Raw genomic sequence first — 20,080 nt, 5'->3', positions numbered from 1 at the left:
TCTGTGATTTTACTGAAATTATCTAGGAAACACAACCCAATATGCCATTCTTGGTGATGAGACATCGTCGTCTTTTGTTAAATGCAGTTAGACTTGCATATGTTAAGCTTCGTGCAAATATTGTGTAGCATCTAGAGTGTATGAAATATCCTGATTTATTGAATCCGTCTGTCGGACCGGAATTCGAAATCTGGAGCTAGCGTTTCACGTGCAACAATCTTACCGAGTGAGCTATCCACATACAGCTCAGGGCCCGCCATCACAGCTTTATTTCTGCGAATCCCTCTTTCCTACTTCACAGAAGTTTTCCTGCATATCTTGCTGGACTACCACTCCTGCAAGAAAAGGTGTTGCGGAGAGATGGCTTAGCGAAAGCTTGAGTTCTTTTAACAAAGTGTCTTTCACTCGGCAGCGGAGTGTATGCTCGTTTGAAACTTCCTGATAGAGAAAAATTATGCATCGGGCTGGGACTCGAATCTGGTGCCTTGTCTTTTACTGTTCATCTGTCAAGAAATTTCAAAACAGAGCACACTCCGCTGGCGAGTGAGAGATTATTTCTGGAAACAACCGACAGGCTGAAACTAAGCCATCTTTCTGCAACGTTCTGTCATCCAGGAGTGCTGTGCAAGGTATGCAAGAGAGCTTCTGTAAAGTCTGGAAAGTAGTATAACTATTGGCAGAATAGAAGCTGTGAAAGTGTGTTGTGATTTGTACCTGAATAGTTCAGTTGGTGTGTATGTGTCCACAAAAAGCAAGTGCCTGATTCGAGTTTCGGTCTGGCAAACTTTTTTAATTTGTTAGGAAGTTCCAAACCAGCACAATATTTGCCGTAAAATGAAGGCTACATTCTGGAATCTTGAGTATCTGTCCGTAATGATTTAAGGTGGAACGATGACATAAACGTAGCACTGGAGAAGGAAGCTACGGGACAGAGACCTCTGGAAAGAATCCCAAAGAAGTGTAATTCATCCCCCAAGAAGCTGCTAAAGAAACCGTTGATCTACGAGTTGCTGAGTGTTTGACATCTGGCACCCTTACACATTTCGATTGAAGGAAGACAGAGAAAGTTCAAGGAACAACTCTGGTATTCGTCACATGTAAGAATAAGAGCGCCACAGAAACACATCAAAAAATTTCAATGGGAGGTTTGTAGAATTTAAAACAGTCTCTGAATGCAATTTTTTTCTTTATTATATAACCGGTTTCGATCTATAGTCTCATCAAGAGATACGTCTGTCTTACTACCCTAGTACATAAATCATAAAAATTTGTAGCCAAGATGTTGTTGTGGTCCTCAGTCCAGAGACTGGTTTGATGCAGCTCTCCATGCTACTCTACCCTGTGCAAGTTTCTTCATCTCCCAGTACCTACTGTAACTTACATCCTTCTGAATCTGTTTAGTGTAGTCATCCCTTGGCCTCCCTCTACGATTTTTACTCTCCACGCTGCCCTCCAATACTAAATGGTGATCCCTTGATGCCTCAGAATATGCCCTACCAACCGATCCCTTCTTGTAGTCACGTTGTGCCACAAATTTCTCTTCTCTCCAATTCTATTCAATACCTACTCATTACTTATGTGATCCACCCAACTAGTAGCCAAGATAGGCATTTTCAAAAGATGTTCAGCATAATAGAAGTGTATGGTAAACAAACATTAATTACCTGTAGTGTACGTTCACCGTCAGCATAGTGTGTTACTACCTACAAGCTGAGTTGCTTTCGCCGCAGCTGCATGTTCAAAAATGTTCAAATGAGTGTGAAATCTTATGGGACTTAACTGCTAAGGTCATCAGTCCCTAAGCTTACACACTACTTAACCTAAATTATCCTAAGGACAAACACACACACCCATTCCCGAGGGAGGACTCGAACCTCCGCCGGGACCGGAGCTGCAAGCACAGTATGATGACGGTGACCCTAAGTTAATGAAAATCTGCATTTGTTAACCGTGCAGTTTTTTTATAGTGTACATCTGGTGACAGTGCTTATCTTGACTACAAGTTTTTATATACTGTATCCCAGGTTAGCAAGACAGACATATTTGATGATGACGATACAATCGAAAATGACCATAAAATAAAGAAAATATTTTTGCGGATTAAAGAATATTTTAAATTCTGTAAATGTTAAAAACTGAATCACGTGTCCTTCGCTGTGATTACGTCACAGTTCATCCAATGGGACGGTTACGGCGTTGTTGCCATGAAGACTATAGCGCTCCAGCAAGTGTATTTATTTTTGTCTTTGATTCCGGTCAAAGTTTGAAATGACATATCCGTAGATAATCGATTTCGGGCAGCAATGATCATCTTCAGGGTTGAATCATTTACACTTGTATTTGGATCTGAAGCTGATCAATGCTGACAGGAGTCCATGATCTACAGATATTTGTTTGTCATCATCAATTGGAAATACAGAGGACAAATACACTGGGAGAATGCAAGAGAGGCGTTTTACATCACGGAGAGCTTGTGCGACAAAATTTCAAGACCTCAAATTCCAATACTTTCAAGAAACTTATAACTTGCTTCATCACAAAATTCACGTGAAAATCAAGAGAAGAAAATCAGATAAATTCGGATGTGTACGGAAAGATACAGTGTTGTAAGTAATAAGTAATAATCAGCTCCATATAAATTTTCCGAACTGTTATGTCGTCATCCGACTGATTTTATTGGAGAAAGTTCGCGTAATATCCTGGAAAATATGAATATTTTTAACAATTTCTGCCGCGTGAGTTTTCATTTTGCAGTCAGCTTTTTCTGATCATAACACACATGCGCGCCTGCTGGTATATCGTAGGCGAACATTAGAAAAATAATCTCACATCTAGCTTTCGTGCTTATTAATAAGCACGGAGGTTCTTAAAACCAAAAATTGCTTTTTATTATTGTAACACACTCAGAGATATCTAGAATTTAAACAGGAGGAACAGATCATCGTACCACTGTCTCTCACTCTGTCGCTGTATTATAAAATACAAATTTGCAAGCGACAATTTAAAACTTAAATAAGACTGAAGCCAGGTGCATTCTCTTCTCGGGGGAAATTTTACCTTTTCCGGCAAAGAAAAAATGAAATTACGTCATACATACTGCCGTTCCTTTATAGTTTCACTCGCAAAAATGAAGCATTTACTCTTCCTATGAATCAGGCGGGACGAATTCGGAAGCTCAATCGGCCATATCAAAGAGTGCAGAAATCTGGTTGTCCCACTCGCATCTCTCAGGAAACTTTATTAGCTATAAAAGAGGTGCAATCAAGTTACAACACCGAGGAGCTCTTTCCTCCATATTAATTCCGGCGGAAGCGCAATCAAATTTCGCCAACATGGAGGCGTCCCTGGATAGTAATTCGTTTAATGGAAGCAAATGGCGCTGTCGTCGATAAAGGCCCGTAAGAGCTAGGAGATCAAAGTAGAGTGCATTTGAAGCGCTCTATAATATTAGCTCTCGCATGGAGAGGTAATTGAAAACGCTGATAGTACTTCGCTGTCACCGCCCAGTTCTTTTTCCTGGTATAGCGGAATCGCGCTCGGTTATAACACACACCACTGCCGTCAATGTGTCCGAGTATATCAGCTTCACTTCCCTTAATGCGCAGGGGAAATGAGAAGTCGTAAATAAATTATTAATTCTCGATGCCAAGTTCCCTCTCGGGACAAAAATGCTACACTATGTGATCAAAAGTATCCGGACACCTAGCTGAAAATAGCTTACAAGTTCGTAGCGCCCTCCATCGGTAATGCTGGAATTCAGTGTGGTGATGGCCCACCCTTAGCCTTGATGACAGCGTCTATTCTCGCAGGCCTACGTTCAGTTAGGTGCTGTAAGGTTTCATGGGGAATGGCAGCCCATTCTTCACGGAGTCCTGCACTGACGAGAGGTATCGATGTCGGTCGGTGAGGGCTGACACCAAGTCGGCGTTCCAAAACATCCCAAAGGTGTTCTATATGATTCAGGTCAGGACTCTATGCAGGCCAGTCCATTACAGGGATGTTATTGTTGTGTTACCACTCTGCCACAGGCCGTGCATTATGAACAGGTGCTCAATCGTGTTCATCGCCATCCCCGAAATGCTCTTCAACAGTGGGAAGCAAGAATGTGCTTAAAACATCAATGTAGTCTTGTGCTGTGATTGTGCCACGCAAAACAACAAGGGCTGCAAGCCCCCTCCACGAAAAACACGACCACACTATAGCACCACCGCCTTCGAATTTTACTGTTGACACTACACACGCTGGCAGATGACGTTCAGCGGGCATTCGGCATACCTACACCCTGTCATCGGATCGCCACATCTTGCATCGTGATTCGTCACTCTATACAACGTTTTTCCACTATGCAATCGTCCAATGTTTACGCTCCTTACACCAAGCGAGGCGGTGTTTGGCATTTACCGGCGTGATGTGTGGCAAAATGAGCAGCCACTCGACCACGAAATCCGTTTTCTCACCTCCCGCCTAACTGTCATAGTACTTGCAGTGGATCCTGATGCAGTTTGGAATTATTGTGTCATGGTCTGGATAGGTGTCTGCCTATTACACATTAGGACCCTCTTCAACTGTCTGCGGTCTCTGTCAGTCAACAGACGAGGTCGGTCTGTACGCTGTTGTGCTGCACGTGTCCCTTCACGTTTTCAGTTCACTATCACATCGGAAACAGTGGACCTAGGGATGTTTAGGAGTGTGGAAATCTCGCGTACAGATGTATGACACTAGTGATACCCAATCACCTGACCACGTTCGAAGTCCGTGGTTTCCGCAGAGCGTCCCAGTCTGCTCTCTCACAATGTCTAATGACTCCTGAGGTCGCTGATACGGAGTACCTGGCAGTAGATGGCAGCACAATGCACCTAATATGATAAAACTTATGTTTTTGGTGGTTTCCGGATACTTTTGATCAAATAATGTACATAGCACCACATTCAGATCGTTCTAACATCTGTAGACACGGAGAGTCGTAAGTGGGTTGTTTTGTTTCATTACTGATAACATACTACTGTATCTGCTCAAAAGTATCCGGACATCCCTATGTGATGCGGAATGGACCACTAGGTGCCAACAGAGAGAGACCCACGAGAATAAAAGGAGGCGGGGAGTATTGTGTTGTCAGTAGAGAAGCAGTAAAAAAAGAATAGGTCTGCGAGGAAAGTGACTTTGAACGTGAACTTCTCATTAAAGAAAGAAATTCATTATGGATATTTTAACCCCTCTAAAACTGCCCAGTGCGACTGTTGGTGATGTGACTGTGAAGTGCCGGCCGCGGTGGTCTAGCGGTTCTGGCGCTGCAGTCCGGAACCGCGGGACTGCTACGGTCGCAGGTTCGAATCCTGCCTCGGGCATGGGTGTGTGATGTCCTTAGGTTAGTTAGGTTTAAGTAGTTCTAAGTTCTAGGGGACTTATGACCTAAGATGTTGAGTCCCATAGTGCTCAGAGCCATTTGAACCATTTTGACTGTGAACTGGAAACGCGAAGGAACAACCACAGCTAAACCGTTACCATACAGAGCTCATGAACTGACGGATAGGGACCGTCGAACTTTGTGGAGGGTGGTTGTAATAAATCACGTGACACCAGAGGAAGGAATCACCCGCGAACTCCAATGTGCTGCCAGCAGTCCATCTGGCAAATAACTGTGCGTAGTGAGTCAAGAAGTACAGGGTTCAATGGTCGAGCAACACCTCACAATTCACAAACTTCGGAAGCCAGTACTAACAACGCAAACTCTCCATCCCACCCCCTCAGATTTCATGGTAAGTTGATGGATAGCCCATCAAAAACCGATCACAGAGCGAGCATGAAATCAGAAGAAGGTATAATAAAATGTCAAAAAAGAGGGAGAATAGAAACAATGAACGGTCAGAGCTGAAGATGTGCAACATCGAGCACACTTCAGCAGCCACGGCGTCGTGGTTGTGGTCAAGGTGTTGCACAGCAAAGGGGGAGATCTGTTCAGATCTTCCTTGTACCCATTTTCTTCTTCACGAAATTATGAATTATCCATCCAATCATTGATGTGTCTGTTCGCTATATTAAAATTTGTGTCTCTGTCGATATGTCACGCCCGTTTGCAACAGTTAAGCGTAATGAAGGGACCTCCAGACGTACGTGCTTTTCCCATTTGTTCTACACAAGTACCACACGTTATGAGTCATACGTTCCGTTTTGGAAGTTTTGAATCTTGAATTCCTTTGTTGTAGCATAGTTCACCCTCGTTTATGTGTTGTTTTCACTTCTGTGAGAGGTCTATGCGGCATCTCACCTGCACTCACTATTCATCACATTTACTTGCGAGGGTAAAATATTCTTACCACATGACCACCATTCTATAATCAACAGTATGACAACTCCAAGACTACAGAAGGAGAATAGACAAGCCGATGAGCGGACGGAAATTTCATAATTTTGTGGAAAAAAGTTGGGCTTGAGGAAGGTTGGAGCACCGCAGCCCAGCACCGTGCCCACATAAGCACGATGGCGGGGTTCTCCGAAGTCGCTCGACATTCAACATCTTGAGCTTGGACTGTTCAATGTTTCTACGAGGGTGAGTCAAATGAAAACCTTAAACTTGTAATAAGAAATCGAAATTTCGCGCCGTTATCCTGTAAGTTGGTAAGCGTGCTACAAACAGCGTGCAGAATGGCCTGTGCGTGGCAGCATAATGCAGATGCACACACACTGTCACAGTATCAGTATAAAGATGGCCGTCCCACTTGCGACTTGCACCAGGGAAGAACAGCGCTCTGTTATTCGGTTTTTGCGTAGTGAAGGTGTGAAAGCTACTGAAATTCATTGATGAATGATAGTTCAATACGGTGATGCATGTTTGTCACAGCAGGAAGTCTACGAATGGAGCAGGAAGTTCGCAAAAGGTGTGACTTCAGTGGAAGATGCTCCTCGTCCAGGTTAGGCACGAGTTGTGACTCTACAGAACATTGCAGCAGTTGAAGCCATAGTGAAGGAAAACCGCCGACTGACACTGAATGACATTGCAGCATGTTTACAGATTAGTCATGGGTCAGCACACCACATTGTGCATGTGCTCCTGTTTCACAAAGTGTCTGCAAGACGGCTGCCACGGCAGATGACTCCTGAAATGAGAGAACGACGTGTTGATGCTTGTGAAGAACTTCTTCGGCGCTTTGAACGAGAAGGTGATGGCTTCCTTGCAAGAATCGTTACTGGGGACGAAACCTAGGTTCACTTCCACCAATCGGAAACGAAGAGAGCGTGCAAGGAAAGGCGCCATTCCTCATTACCAAAACCAAAGAAGTTGCTAACAGAACCATCAGCAGGGAAGATTATGCTGACTCTCCTTTGGGACGAAAAATGCGTCATTTTGGAGCATTACGTGCCTAGAGGGACCACTGTCTCCAGTGCATCATACACAGATCTCCTAAAAAATCATCTGCGGCCTGCAATCAATTCAACGCGACGTGGATTGCTGTCAGCAGGTGTCCTTTTGTAACATAACAATTCAAGGCCCCAAACTGCCCGTACAACAGTTGCAACAATCACAGACCTGCATTTTGAGTGTCTTCCTCATCCACCATACTCACCAGACCTTGCCCCAACTGATTTCCATATGTTTGGACCAGTCAAAGACGCAATGGGAGGGAATAAGTTCCGTTCTCATGAAGAGGTACGCCATGCGGTGCATGAGTGGTTGCGCGGACTACCAAAAGAATTTTTTTCTAAAGGAATTCATGCACTTTGTAAGCGCTGGAGGACTTGCATTGAGCGTGGGGGAGATTATGTTGAAAAGTTATACAGCTTTGTATCACTTCTGCACAATAAATAATATTTAAAAAATATTTAAGGTTTTCATTTGTCTCACCCTCGTAATTTGCTTCTTTTTTCACAATTCAGTACACCTTCTTCTGTTTTAACGCTTGATCTATGCTCGGTTTTTGACGGGCTACTCACCGTGCCATTTTACGACAAAGTCTGGGGGGGATGCGATGAGGAGTTTCCTTTATAGACGACGCTTGAGGTGGCGGAAAGAGCGACTCAACTAGACAGTGACTGACTAGAAACAAGTGTTTGCTGTGACAGTCTGTGACCATACGATGGAAGCGTCTGGGTTTGCCGAATGCCTGGAGGATATTACCAGCCATCATGAGTTGTACCATCAGTGAAGTATGGAGAACGTGGTTTTAGGGCACGGGGGGGGGGGGGGGGTGTTCCTCGTGCTTAGTGTGCGTTCCCCTTTTGTGCTTAAGAAAACGCTTAATGCGCAAAAGTATGAGCACATTTTACGGCGTTATGTACTGCGTACCGTAGTGGAATAATTCGGAGATGATCGTTCATATCAACATGACACGTGACAGCGTCATAAAGCAGCATCTGTAAGTCAATTATTTACGGATAATAACATTCCTGAAATGGGCTTAACCCAATGGAACGCCTTTGGGATGAGTCAGAACGTCGACTTCGCTCCAGACCAGAGCGTCCAACATCAGAATCTTCCCTGGTTACGGGTCTTGTGGAGTAATGGACTCTACAGACATTCCGACACTACAATAAAAGTATCGTAAGCAGACTTCGAGGCGTCATAAAGGCGAAGTGTGGACACAACCCATACTAATGTCCACTAATAGGTGTCCGGATACTTTTGATCACATAGCGTATTCGTAAATAAGTTTTCTAGTGCCGGTTTCCCTAATTCAGAATCAATAGATATAAGAAGTCTTTCGGCCACTGCTGTGCTAGATCCACCCATGACCAATCCTAACGTTCAACCAATATGTGCGCAACAGCACTGTAGTATCTTCTGTCTCATTTCTCTGTTTTGAATGAGACTGTTTGTGGAGGGGTGAGTGATGAAGTAATTCAATAGCAGCAACTATCTTGGTCTCCTTTTCGGAAAAGAAGGAATACGCTCTGTATGTAGTAGAAACATTGGCTCTAGTGTCTGCAATGAGTGAGAGAAGCGTCTCCCTCAGAAATGCTCCTCTCTATGTGCTTTGCTAGGCTTGCTGTTTCCTCTCCCATAGCTCCTCTAAAAGAGCTAAAAAAAATTTTGCAGGCTATACACCTTAAATAAAAGCAGTCACACCTTTCTTATCACGTACTGAGGTGCGTGTATTTCCAACCGTTCATATCTCCACAGTATCCCTATGTTCAGATCTCCTGATAACTTTCGACTATATTCTTCTGCAGCTACCTGAAACTAGAATCTCTTTTCTACTTGACTTATAATTGTTTTAAAATAGTACCAAGGTCATTCTTTGCCCTGTGGGATTAACCATAGTCTAGCTACCAGCTTTACGTTCCGACTCTGATGAGCCACTAGTGCCGATCGGCTACCTTACCATCCTCTGGTAAGGGTGCCCATATCGGTGGGGTGGGGGGGGGGGGGGGAACGGTATAAAATGCCTGGGCATTTATAAGTTGGGGTAAATGCTCAGGATAAATGCTTGCGAAAATGCCCAAAATTTGTAAATGCCCCGGAATTTATGTTTTTTAAAGATTAATTGATACGTGGCGCTTAAAAAAGAATTAAGCTGATATTTTGTATTGGAAAGGTGTTCTGCAACACTGCTTCTTTAGTGGTTGGGTAACCAAGTTTAAAAACCTGCTTGAGAATTACGGGAGGGTTATTAAGGGAAATAAAAAAAATGTTCAAATGTGTGTGAAATCTTAGGGGACTTAACTGCTAAGGTCATCAGTCCCTAAGCTTACACACTACTTAACCTAAATTATCCTAAGGACAAACACACACACCCATGCCCGGGGGAGGACTCGAACCTCCGCCGGGATTGCAGCGCCTTAGACCGCTCGGCTAATCCCTCGCGGCAACGGAAATAAATTGGACTGTAAATGTAACTGTTTACGTCTTTAATGACGTCAATTCTTAGGGTAGTATGTAATAAAAAACGGAAACTATATTCAAGTTTAACAGTCATTTTTTAAATTAAAAGTAGGTTATATTAAGTGGCTAGCCTATAGGTAGTATTTTTTATTTATACTATACCATTATAAAAATCTTTAAAAGATGTTGCCAATCAATATCTTGATTTTCATAAGATTAAGAAGAATCATGAAGTTCCGACTCTGCCTCAGACTGTCCTGAATCTGATTCCTCGCTGACTATTGGCTTCCTTTCCAGTTTGTCTTTGCCTGGACGATTCAGTACAGATTTTCCATTGGGACCAGCCGTCTTAGGTCGTGTTCCTGCTCGATTTAGCTTCCAGTTATAGGCGAGTTGGTTAGTTTTGCAGCTCTCTCTGATGTGATTCTGTTCATTTTTTATTTATTTTTTACTGTGGATCCATCCAAAAGTGCTAAACGAACTCTCTGTAGCGTTTACACGATGATTTTTACCTTCCGACTAGTATCGGAATCAAACAATTCCAGTGCCTTGGGGATCAATTCTTCGTTATTAAGTCTTTTTTATGTTAGTATTCTCATTTTACCTTCACAGCAGCACAGTCATACGAAAGCAGATGAAGAAAGGAGCAGAATAGAAAACTATAGTCTGTATCAAATGTCTCTACATCTGACAATTATGCATTTTTTCGTTTTTTCACTGAAAACAGATTAACATTTTAGAATACATTTAGCATCAAGAAACACATGTCAGTTGTTTAATACATGCAATAATAATTTCGTTATTAGTAATCATTCTCCAATAATATTCAGAGATTTGACACGGATTATAAAGTGTGCAACATTAAAAATCTATGATCTAAGGACAATGATTTTTTTTAACTAGCTTATCACTACAAATACACCTGTTCCCGTGAGTTAAGTTAAGCGCTGTCGGGCGTGGTCGGCACTTGGATGGGTGACCATCCAGGCCGCCATGTGCTGTTGTCATTTTTCGGGGTGCACTCAGCCTCGTGATGCCAATTGAGGAGCTACTCGACCGAATAGTAGCGGCTTCGGTCAAGAATACCAACATAACGACCGGGAGAGCAGTGTGCTGACCCCACGCCCCTCCTATCTGCATCCTCCACTGAGGATGACACGGCGGTCGGATGGTCCCGGTAGGCCACTCGTGGCTTGAAGACGGAGTGCTTTAGTGCTTTATCATCTCGTCAGAGTACAACTAACTTTATACGTGTGAGCAGTCATTGTAGGCCCAATACCACAAGACAGTTATCGAAGTAATAACTAGAGATATAGTTTTAAGGTACTCCATCAAGCATAACATGTAGTGAAAAAGCTTACTCGCTACACATGTTTGAAACAATATGTATGGAGTCTTATGTGAATTATAAACCTAATTTATTTAATTATTTATTGTTTCAGATACAATCTGTCGCTGTATACGAGATGCACGGCGTCTCTGCAGCACAATATGGAAGTATTCACCTGGGAGGGGCTGTCCACATATCCGATTACTACCGTGAGTGAAGTGCTGAGAATAAAATAAATAAATATTTGCACAACTCTCAATATTTAAGCAATAGGATGCAGCTCCAAAATTTATGAAAGAAAAATGAGCAATGCCGATTAATCAACATCACTAAACGACCAGTATGGTCGGAAGACCGATTGCAGTCATGAACACATGAATCTTCAAGCGTATTTCCCTCGCAAAAGTTCTACATTTCGTACGAAGGGAAAGAATTACAAATTTCTTCCTCGTGAGTGCTTCGTATATCATACAAGGCATTCGTTGCAGCAGACTATTTCCAATATAACTCGCTCTCCGCGTCTCGTGGAGAGCTGCGAGTGGATCGCTGGCAGAAGAGAGAGTACCTTGCTTTGCTGCGTTCTGCGAGGCCAGACCGCCGTGGAGCAGCAGCGCCAACCACAGCAGCCGTGCCATCATCTGAAACACATCACACATGCTGTTACCACACTGAAACCCGGACATAGTCCACAACTTTTGGTACCACTTAGTAGCACATCTACACTACTGGCCATCAAAATTGCTACACGAAGAAGAAATGTATATGATAAACGGGTATTCATTGGACAAATATATTACACTACAACTGACATGTCATTACATTTTCACGCAATTTGGGTGCATAGATCCTGAGAAATCAGTACCCAGAACAACCACCTCCCGCCGTAATAACGGCCTTGATACGCCTGGGCATTCAGTCAAACAGAGCTTGGATGGCGTGTACACGTACAGCTGCGCATGCAGCTTCAATACGATACCACAGTTCATCAAGAGTAGCTACTGACGTATTGTGACGAGCTAGTTGCTCGGCCACCATTGACCAGACGTTTTTAGTTGGTGAGAGATCTGGAGAATGTGCTGGCCAGGGCAGCAGTAGAGCATTTTCTGTATCCAGAAAGGTCCGTACAGGACTGCAACATGCGGTCGTGCATTATCCTGCTGAAATGCAGGTTTTCGCAAGGCTCGAATGAAGGGTAGAGCCACGGGTCGTAACACATCTGAACTGTAAATTCCACTGTTCACAGTGCCGTCAACGCGAACAAGAGATGATCGAGAAGTGTAACCAATGGTACCCCATACCATTACGCCCGGTGATACGCCAGTATGGCGATGACGAACACACGCTTCCAATGTGCGTTCACCGCGATGTCGCCAAACACGGATGAGACTATCATGATGCTGTGAACAGAACCTGGATTCATCCGAAAAAATGACGTTTTGCCATTCGTGCACCCAGGTTCGTCCTTGAGTTCACCATCGCAGGCCCTCCTGTCTGTGATGCAGCGTCAAGGGTAACCGCAGCCATGGTCTCCGAACTGATAGTCCATGCTGCTGCAAACGTCGTCGAACTGTTCGTGCAGATAGTTGTTGTCTTGCAAACGTCCCCATCTGTTGACTCGGGGATCGAGACGTGGCTGCATGACCCGTTACAGCCATGCGGATAAGATGCCTGTCATCTCGACTGCTGATGTACGAGGCCATTGGGATCCGGCACGGCGTTCCGTATTACCCTCGTGAAACCACCGATTGCATGGTCTGCTAACAGTCATTGGATCTCGACCAACGCGAACAGCAATGTCGCGATACGATAAACCGCAATCGCTATAGGCTACAATCCGACCTTTATCAAAGTCGGAAACGTGATGGTACGCATTTCTCCTCCTTACACGAGGCATCACAACAATGTTTCACCAGGCAATGCCGTCAACTGCTGTTTGTGTGTGAGAAATCGGTTGGAAACTTTCCTCATGGCAGCACGTTGTAGGTGTCGCCACCGGCGCCAACCTTGTGTGAATGCTCTGAAAAACTAATCATTTGCATATCACAGCATCTTCTTCCTGTCGGTTAAATTTTGCGTCTGTAGCACGTCATCTTCGTGGTGTAGCAATTTTAATGGCCAGTAGTGTATCAAAAATACAGTTTCAAATAAAATGGATGAAGATCATAACCATCTTCTGTCCAAATCAGATTATTTCCTTAGTTTATAAAATAGCCGTTCCTGATATGAAGATCATCAACTCATATGACTCACAGAAGGACACCACATAATCTGAATGGGGAATGATTACAACAGTCGTCATCTCGCAGTCTTCTATCACGACCCCGTGCTGCTCTTGCTCTATGTCACGGACACAGAATTGTATTTCTTCTTCATCTATATCTACATGGTCAATCTGCAATTCGGATTTAAGCGCTTGGGAGAGGATGTGCAAAACCGCTCTCGGAGGAGAAAATTGGTGAACGAAATGTTGTGAGAAGATCTCACCGCAGTGAAAAGGCCTTTACTGTAATGATTGCCACCCCAATTCGCTTGTCATAGCCATCATACTCTCTCCACAGTTTCGTGATAATACAAGATGAGCTGTCCGTTTTGAACTTTTTCGATGACCTCCGGCAATCTACTAACGATCCCATCCGCACCGCAATACTGCAGAAGAGGACGAACAAACGTATTGTTGGCAATCTCTTCAGTAGATTTGCTCCACCGTCTATGTTTTCTACCAATAAAACACAGTCTTTGGCTCACATTCCCCACATAGTTTTCTGCGAGATTGTTCCAGTTTAAGTCGTTCGTGATTGTAATCCCGACATATACTGTTGAATCTACAACCTATAAATCTATGTGATTTCTCGTGTAACCGAAATTTTACCGAATATGACTCAGGAGGCAGAATCCTTTTTCACCGATGATAAAAACATTGTTGTCAAGCCGAGTAAAGAAGCATAAATAGATGTCTAATTTCAATGAAAAGACTAAGAACATACACCTTCCTGATTCAGTCCGTCTCCATCAGTGGGAAGCTATTTAAATGGCGCACACTATTTGCATAGTATAAATGTACATACTGAAAAATCAAGCATTACCTTATGTGTCTTCATCACTGTATCTAGCAATACCCAGAAAAGCTATTTGTATCCGTTTGAGCACTGTTAGGTCTTCCTTTCGGATTTTGACATTTGGTAAATCACAGCATCCTGGCTTTAATTCTTCTATTTTCGTCTTTCAACAACAAACGATGTTCTTTGTTGTTACCTACTTTTAGTCAGTTATTTCAATGGATTTCTATTTCATGTGCACCTGCAGCCGTCGTCACTTACACTATCGAGTCTCACATCACCCGTTTTTCGCCAGTGGACCAAACAGTTGAATTTCTGTTGAAAAGGCGGATTACGGATTCAGTCTCTTGGATTTTTATCTAGCTTTCAGTCTAAAAGGAAGAATCCAATCCGTGAAAGGTGGAAAACTAGCGTATTTATGCTTTTTCTACAAAGGCTCTCACTGTTCTCCTTCGGTGGGATCATACAGAAAGTTGTAACTTCTTTCGTTTTCGTAATAATATGAAGATTTTACTGTTAATGTACCATTTTTGTTACATTTTTAAGACACTGACCATGACATTATGGAAGAGCGTGCTATGAAACTTCAATAGGGGCGGGAGGAGGAGAGGGGAATTGCTACCTCATGTGTAGGAATAGAAAGCGCAGTAGGAGAGAGATACACTAAGGAGCAAAAATATTTTGACCACCTGCTTTATAGCTTGTTTGTCCGTCTTTCGAACGAAATACATCACTGCTCCTGCGTGTCAGGTTCAAATGGCTCTGAGCACTATGCGACTTAACTTCTGAGGTCATCAGTCGCCTAGAACTTAGAACTAATTAAACCTAACTAACCTAACGACATCACACACATCCATGCCCGAGGCAGGATTCGAACCTGCGACCGTAGCAGTTACGCGATTCCAGACTGAAGCGCCTAGAACCGCACGGCCACAACGGCCGGCTGCGTGTCAGGGATCCGACAGTTTGTTGGTAGGTTTGTGTAGGTATGTGGCATTAGATGTTTACGCACTGGTCATGTAATTCGCGGAAATAATGGATCGCTGATTTGCGTACGCGGTGATTGCACCCGATAGCGACCCAGATGGTACCATAGGATATACATCAGGTGAATTTGGTCGCCGAGACATCAGCTTGAGTTCACTATAATGCTCTTCAAACCGCTGTAGCACGGTTCCGGCTCCGAGACGCGTACAGTTATACTGCTGGAACATGACATCGACGTCGGGGAAGACATCAAGGATGAAGTGATGCAGGTGGTTCGCATCTGTCTGCCTATCTTCTATTACTACCACAGGTCACATGCAAGCGCAGGAGAACATCTTCCACGGCATAAAACTTCTCCCAGCACTGCGCCCGTGGCGCGCTGAATGTTTCGAGCCGCCATTCACGTCGGTGACGGTATTTGTGGAGAGGACAATAGACCTAGTGTAGTAAATATGTGATTCATCCGAAGAGCTGACACGTTTCCATTGATTGACGTACGAATGCCGATGGTCCCATGCCCACTACAATCGTAACTGATGGTGTCGTTGGGTCAACGTATGAACACGTAGGGGTGGTCTGCTGCGGCTCGATGTCCAACAATGTACGATGAACGGTCTGCTCCAAAACAGTTGTGGGTGCACCAGCTTTCTGTTCTTTCGGCAGAGGTCCCACAGATCACCAACTATCCTACTTTACAGAGCAGACAAGCATCAAAACCCCACGCTTGTGAATAGTCGTGGTCATCCAATCATTTTGCGCGTAGTGGTAGTTTCACTTTCCTTTTACCTCTTCTCGTAGATGCTCACGACAGTAGCACGTGAATATTTGGTCAGCTTCGTCGTTTTCGAGATAATCGTTCACAGGCTTAGCGTAATAATAATCTGCCTTTTGTCAAGGTCGCTTATCTGAAAGAATTTCCTCATTTGCAGCCCATATCTTCTCTAGGGTGATCTCCCGTCCATGTCTGTTCCCCTTACATACTTTCCTTACCGCGCCACGTGCATGCAACGCCACCAGGTGGCATATAACGTCGCGGTGAACAGTCGTCATAATGTTATGGTTGATCAATGTATCTTACCGCTGCTTTATATTTGTAATCCTAAGTGTGTTCTCAAAGGTGACCTACTGAGGAAGTGACTGTGTTTGAAACCCTGGACTCGTATTCGAAAGGAGTGGTGTTCAAATTCTAGCGTGGCCGTCGAGTTACAGGTTTACCGCGGATTCCTTCAATTGATCAAGGAGAAGGCCACAGTTCTTGGCCTATCCTAGCTTGTGCATTTACTTTTCTCATCGTTGTTGTTCATATAGTAAGGATTAATACCGTTACAATGAAAAATATGTATAATAGTTCTTACGTATGTATTCTTATCTTTAATAAGTATTCTAACAAAGGCCTGAGATTGAGACAACATCCCAGCAGATATAGTTGCAGTTACAGCACACATTCAAAAGTAATATCCGAATTCGCTCAAACTTTCTGACAAATCCACACAGTTTCACGACCATATTTCTTGTATACATGGCCTCCGGTGAATTTGTCACATAAATCCGAATAAAATGTCAAATTATCAACAGTATTTAGCATTTTTTCGTGAGGGAAGCTACTGATTGTCGCAGAGATGATGGGAAACGACAGATGTGAATGTTGTCCCTTCTGCTCTAGAGAGCATAGCGACAACGATGATACATTACCCGGAGCGTCGGATGTAAGCGATGGAGAGCATATCTCTTGCACTCTTCCTTTGTCACGCACTCGCTCCGCTCATTTATTTGTGCGTAATCCCATATCTCTACCAGCACTGTTAACGCAAATTCCTATTTCCATAGCCTCCTTGATTATCTTTTCCCAGCACTGCAAGAACAATGACGCTATGAATGAGGGAACACCTTTCATGCCGAAGCAACATCTATTCATGGAGGAAATGTGGTGTCACCGCCAGACATCACACTTGTTAGGTGGTAGCCTTTAAATCGGCCGCGGTCCGTTAGTATACGTCGGACCCGCGTGTCGCCACTATCAGTGATTGCAGACCGAGCGCCGCCACACGGCAGGTCTAGAGAGACTTCCTAGCACTCGCCCCAGTTGTACAGTCGACTTTGCTAGCGATGGTTCACTGACAAATTACGCTCTCATTTGCCGAGACGATAGTTAGCATAGCCTTCAGCTACGTCATTTGCTACGACCTAGCAAGGCGCCATTATGTTACTATTGATGCTGTAAAACATGTACCGTCAAGAGCGATGTTCACCAATTATGGATTAAAGTTAAGTATTCCAGAAGCTACGTACGTTTTTTACTAGTCTCATTCCGTGTCCTGTTCCAGACCCCACGCCAGCCTGCGTGAGCTTAAACGCGTGCCTTTCGGCTTCCTCCTAGTGGATTGGCTGTCTTACCAGTCCACAACAGGAAACATGTATAACTTTGAGCTCTGAGAATTTTCGTCATCTCCCTTTACATCTACTGTACATTCATTGAACTCTGTTATGTTAGTCAAGCATATAATTCAGGCAATGTGCAGATCTTCTTTGAACTCAGTCATACTTTTAACTGCTGCATTGTACCGATTTCTGAAACAACTCACACACTCAAACTAAAATATAGTTTCAAGTACAGTTTCTTATTTTCAGAATTAAGTCCTGAGGTTTCCTTCAGAACCAATGAGACAAGACTTCAAAATAACTGTGAATGGCAGAAGGGATTCTAATGCATCGAAATTTCTGAATAAATTGATGACCAGATGAATCTGTCTAGAAAATATGGATTGGTCGATATTTATAATTATGGAAATACTGTTCTGCCTTGAGCAAGCAACCTAACTTCTACTTGGTTTAAAAGCAAACATGCTTCCTTCAGTTGTTGTCTTCGTCAGTGAGTTTATTTATTTTCTGTCAAATAACATGTAAAGACGCCAACGGTCTTGGCACAGTGGTGACACCGTTTCCCATCAAATCGGACTTGGCTAGCATTTCTATGGGTCACCTTCCAGGTCTGCTGAGTGCTGTTGGCAAGCGGGGCGCACTCAGCCCTTGTGAGGCGAATTGAGGATCTACTTGATTGAGAAGTAGCGGAGCCGGCAGGTGTGGCCGAGCGGTTATAGACTCTTCAGGCAGGAAGCGCGCTGTTGCTACGGTCGCAGGTTGGAATCCTGCCATGTGCATGGATGTCTATGACTTTTCAACATTATGTTAGGTATGTTTACCAAATTGTTAGGCCTAAAATGAAACTATGCAAAATGGGAGAAAGCGATAGTTCAACTTCAGGCCAAAGATTTTCGTAAACATACGTAACATAATATCGAAAAATTCTGGTTAATTGCAGATTACAAACTGGAGCAAAATATCACCTATAGTGCAAATGTCAGAAAGCTAATAAACATCCGTATATGACATTAAGGTAAATATTTTTCCTGTTAATAATGTTACAAATGTAGTGACCATAATCTGAAACTTGTATATATTATCATGCAAAATTTATTTACACGTCATTTGACAGAAAATAACTGAATCCACTGACGATGGTGAAACCTCACTGAAACGTGTCTGGGAGCTAAACAAGAAGAATTTGTGTTTGCTCATGGCAGAACCGTCTTTCCGTTATCATGTATTAGGAAGTAAACAGGAACTGAAAGAGACCTTCAACCTTATGATGCATAAATTGGTCGATATATTTTTCTCAAAGTTTAAAATTCGTTTACATGTATTTACGGTTGTTTAATAGGTCTTACTTTCCACCCATAGTCACGTCATTTGATATGAAGTGCTCCATCACAACTGAACGATGCTTGCAAGTGGTTTACTTGTCATAGTTAGTTTTTGTTAGTATATCAAACTCTCCTATTTACTTTCAAAAAACACTGACTAATTGCAAAGGATTACTCAGATGTGGCACAGATACAGGTTCAGCTTTGATGTAATTTAATGTGAAGTGAGAACTCATATGAACATACCCAGCAGCAGATTGGCAGCTGTGGAAATTCTGGTGACGTAAATCAAGACTGATGTAGCACTTAACACGTTTACGCCGGCGCTGCGCATTTTGATTCTTGTTGTGGGGTGGCAGACGTATTCGTACTTTTTTTCCATCTGGCAGCGCTGCTTTTCCTTTTTCTCACCGTGGGGCAGCGGACGTATTCAAACAGCCTAGCTATTATTTTAATATATCAGCCTTTTATTTTTAACACGAGAGACAGCGCAAAATAATCTTACACTAAATTAATCACATTTATTCAGGAAGATCTCTCGTTGAAGGGTCGCACAAAATTGTATACAGAACAGTTGGCTGCGCCTGGTACATAGGCAATATATCAGACGTTATTGTGTTGCTGGCAGCATAACTGGTAGAGGTGAATGTGAGTCACTGCCGGTACACGCCGTCGGATGGGAGGAATCGGTGGTACACCCCAGTGTGAACTTGTTGAAACATAAACCTCTTAGCTGAGCGAAGTTGAAGTTTACGTTTCAATGCTGTTGCATAGGTCACTTACTCATGGTTCTTAATGTAAGTGACATGCTCATGCAGCGTGCGATAAGACCTCTAATGTTCTCAATATACATAGATGATTTACCAAATGGGACTCTATAGCACTATGAGGTTGCTCTATGACGATACCGTTAGGTACACGAAGTATCGTTGTCGGACGATCATCAGAAAATACAGCAAAACATGGACAAACTTTTCACTTGGTGCAATGAATGATAGCTCCCTTTAAACGTGGATAAATGTTAGACAACGCCTGTAACAAAGAAAAAGAAGTTTGAGCCTGCCGCATCGTACAGGTATTTAGGGCAAACGCTAAGAAGTGATATGAAATGGACGATCACGTAAAATTCCTGTTAGGAAAGACGAATGGGAAACTTCGATTTGTTATAAGGGTTCTGGGAAAATACCAT

General features: G+C 43.3%; 1 protein-coding gene across 1 annotated transcript in view; it reads right to left on the bottom strand.

Annotated features, from left to right (window-relative positions):
• The window catches only part of LOC126183935 (serine protease filzig), a 160,293-nt gene that overhangs the window by 51,717 nt on the left and 88,496 nt on the right, over nt 1-20,080 (bottom strand). Inside the window, exon 2 of the mRNA XM_049926282.1 lies at nt 11,713-11,785. Within this exon, the coding sequence (XP_049782239.1) occupies nt 11,713-11,785 (73 nt within the window). The remainder of the gene's footprint in view (nt 1-11,712; nt 11,786-20,080) is intronic.

This window comes from Schistocerca cancellata, chromosome 4 (genome assembly GCF_023864275.1).
Source record: "Schistocerca cancellata isolate TAMUIC-IGC-003103 chromosome 4, iqSchCanc2.1, whole genome shotgun sequence".
Lineage (NCBI taxonomy): Eukaryota > Metazoa > Arthropoda > Insecta > Orthoptera > Acrididae > Schistocerca > Schistocerca cancellata.
This window is presented reverse-complemented; position numbering and strand designations above follow the sequence as displayed.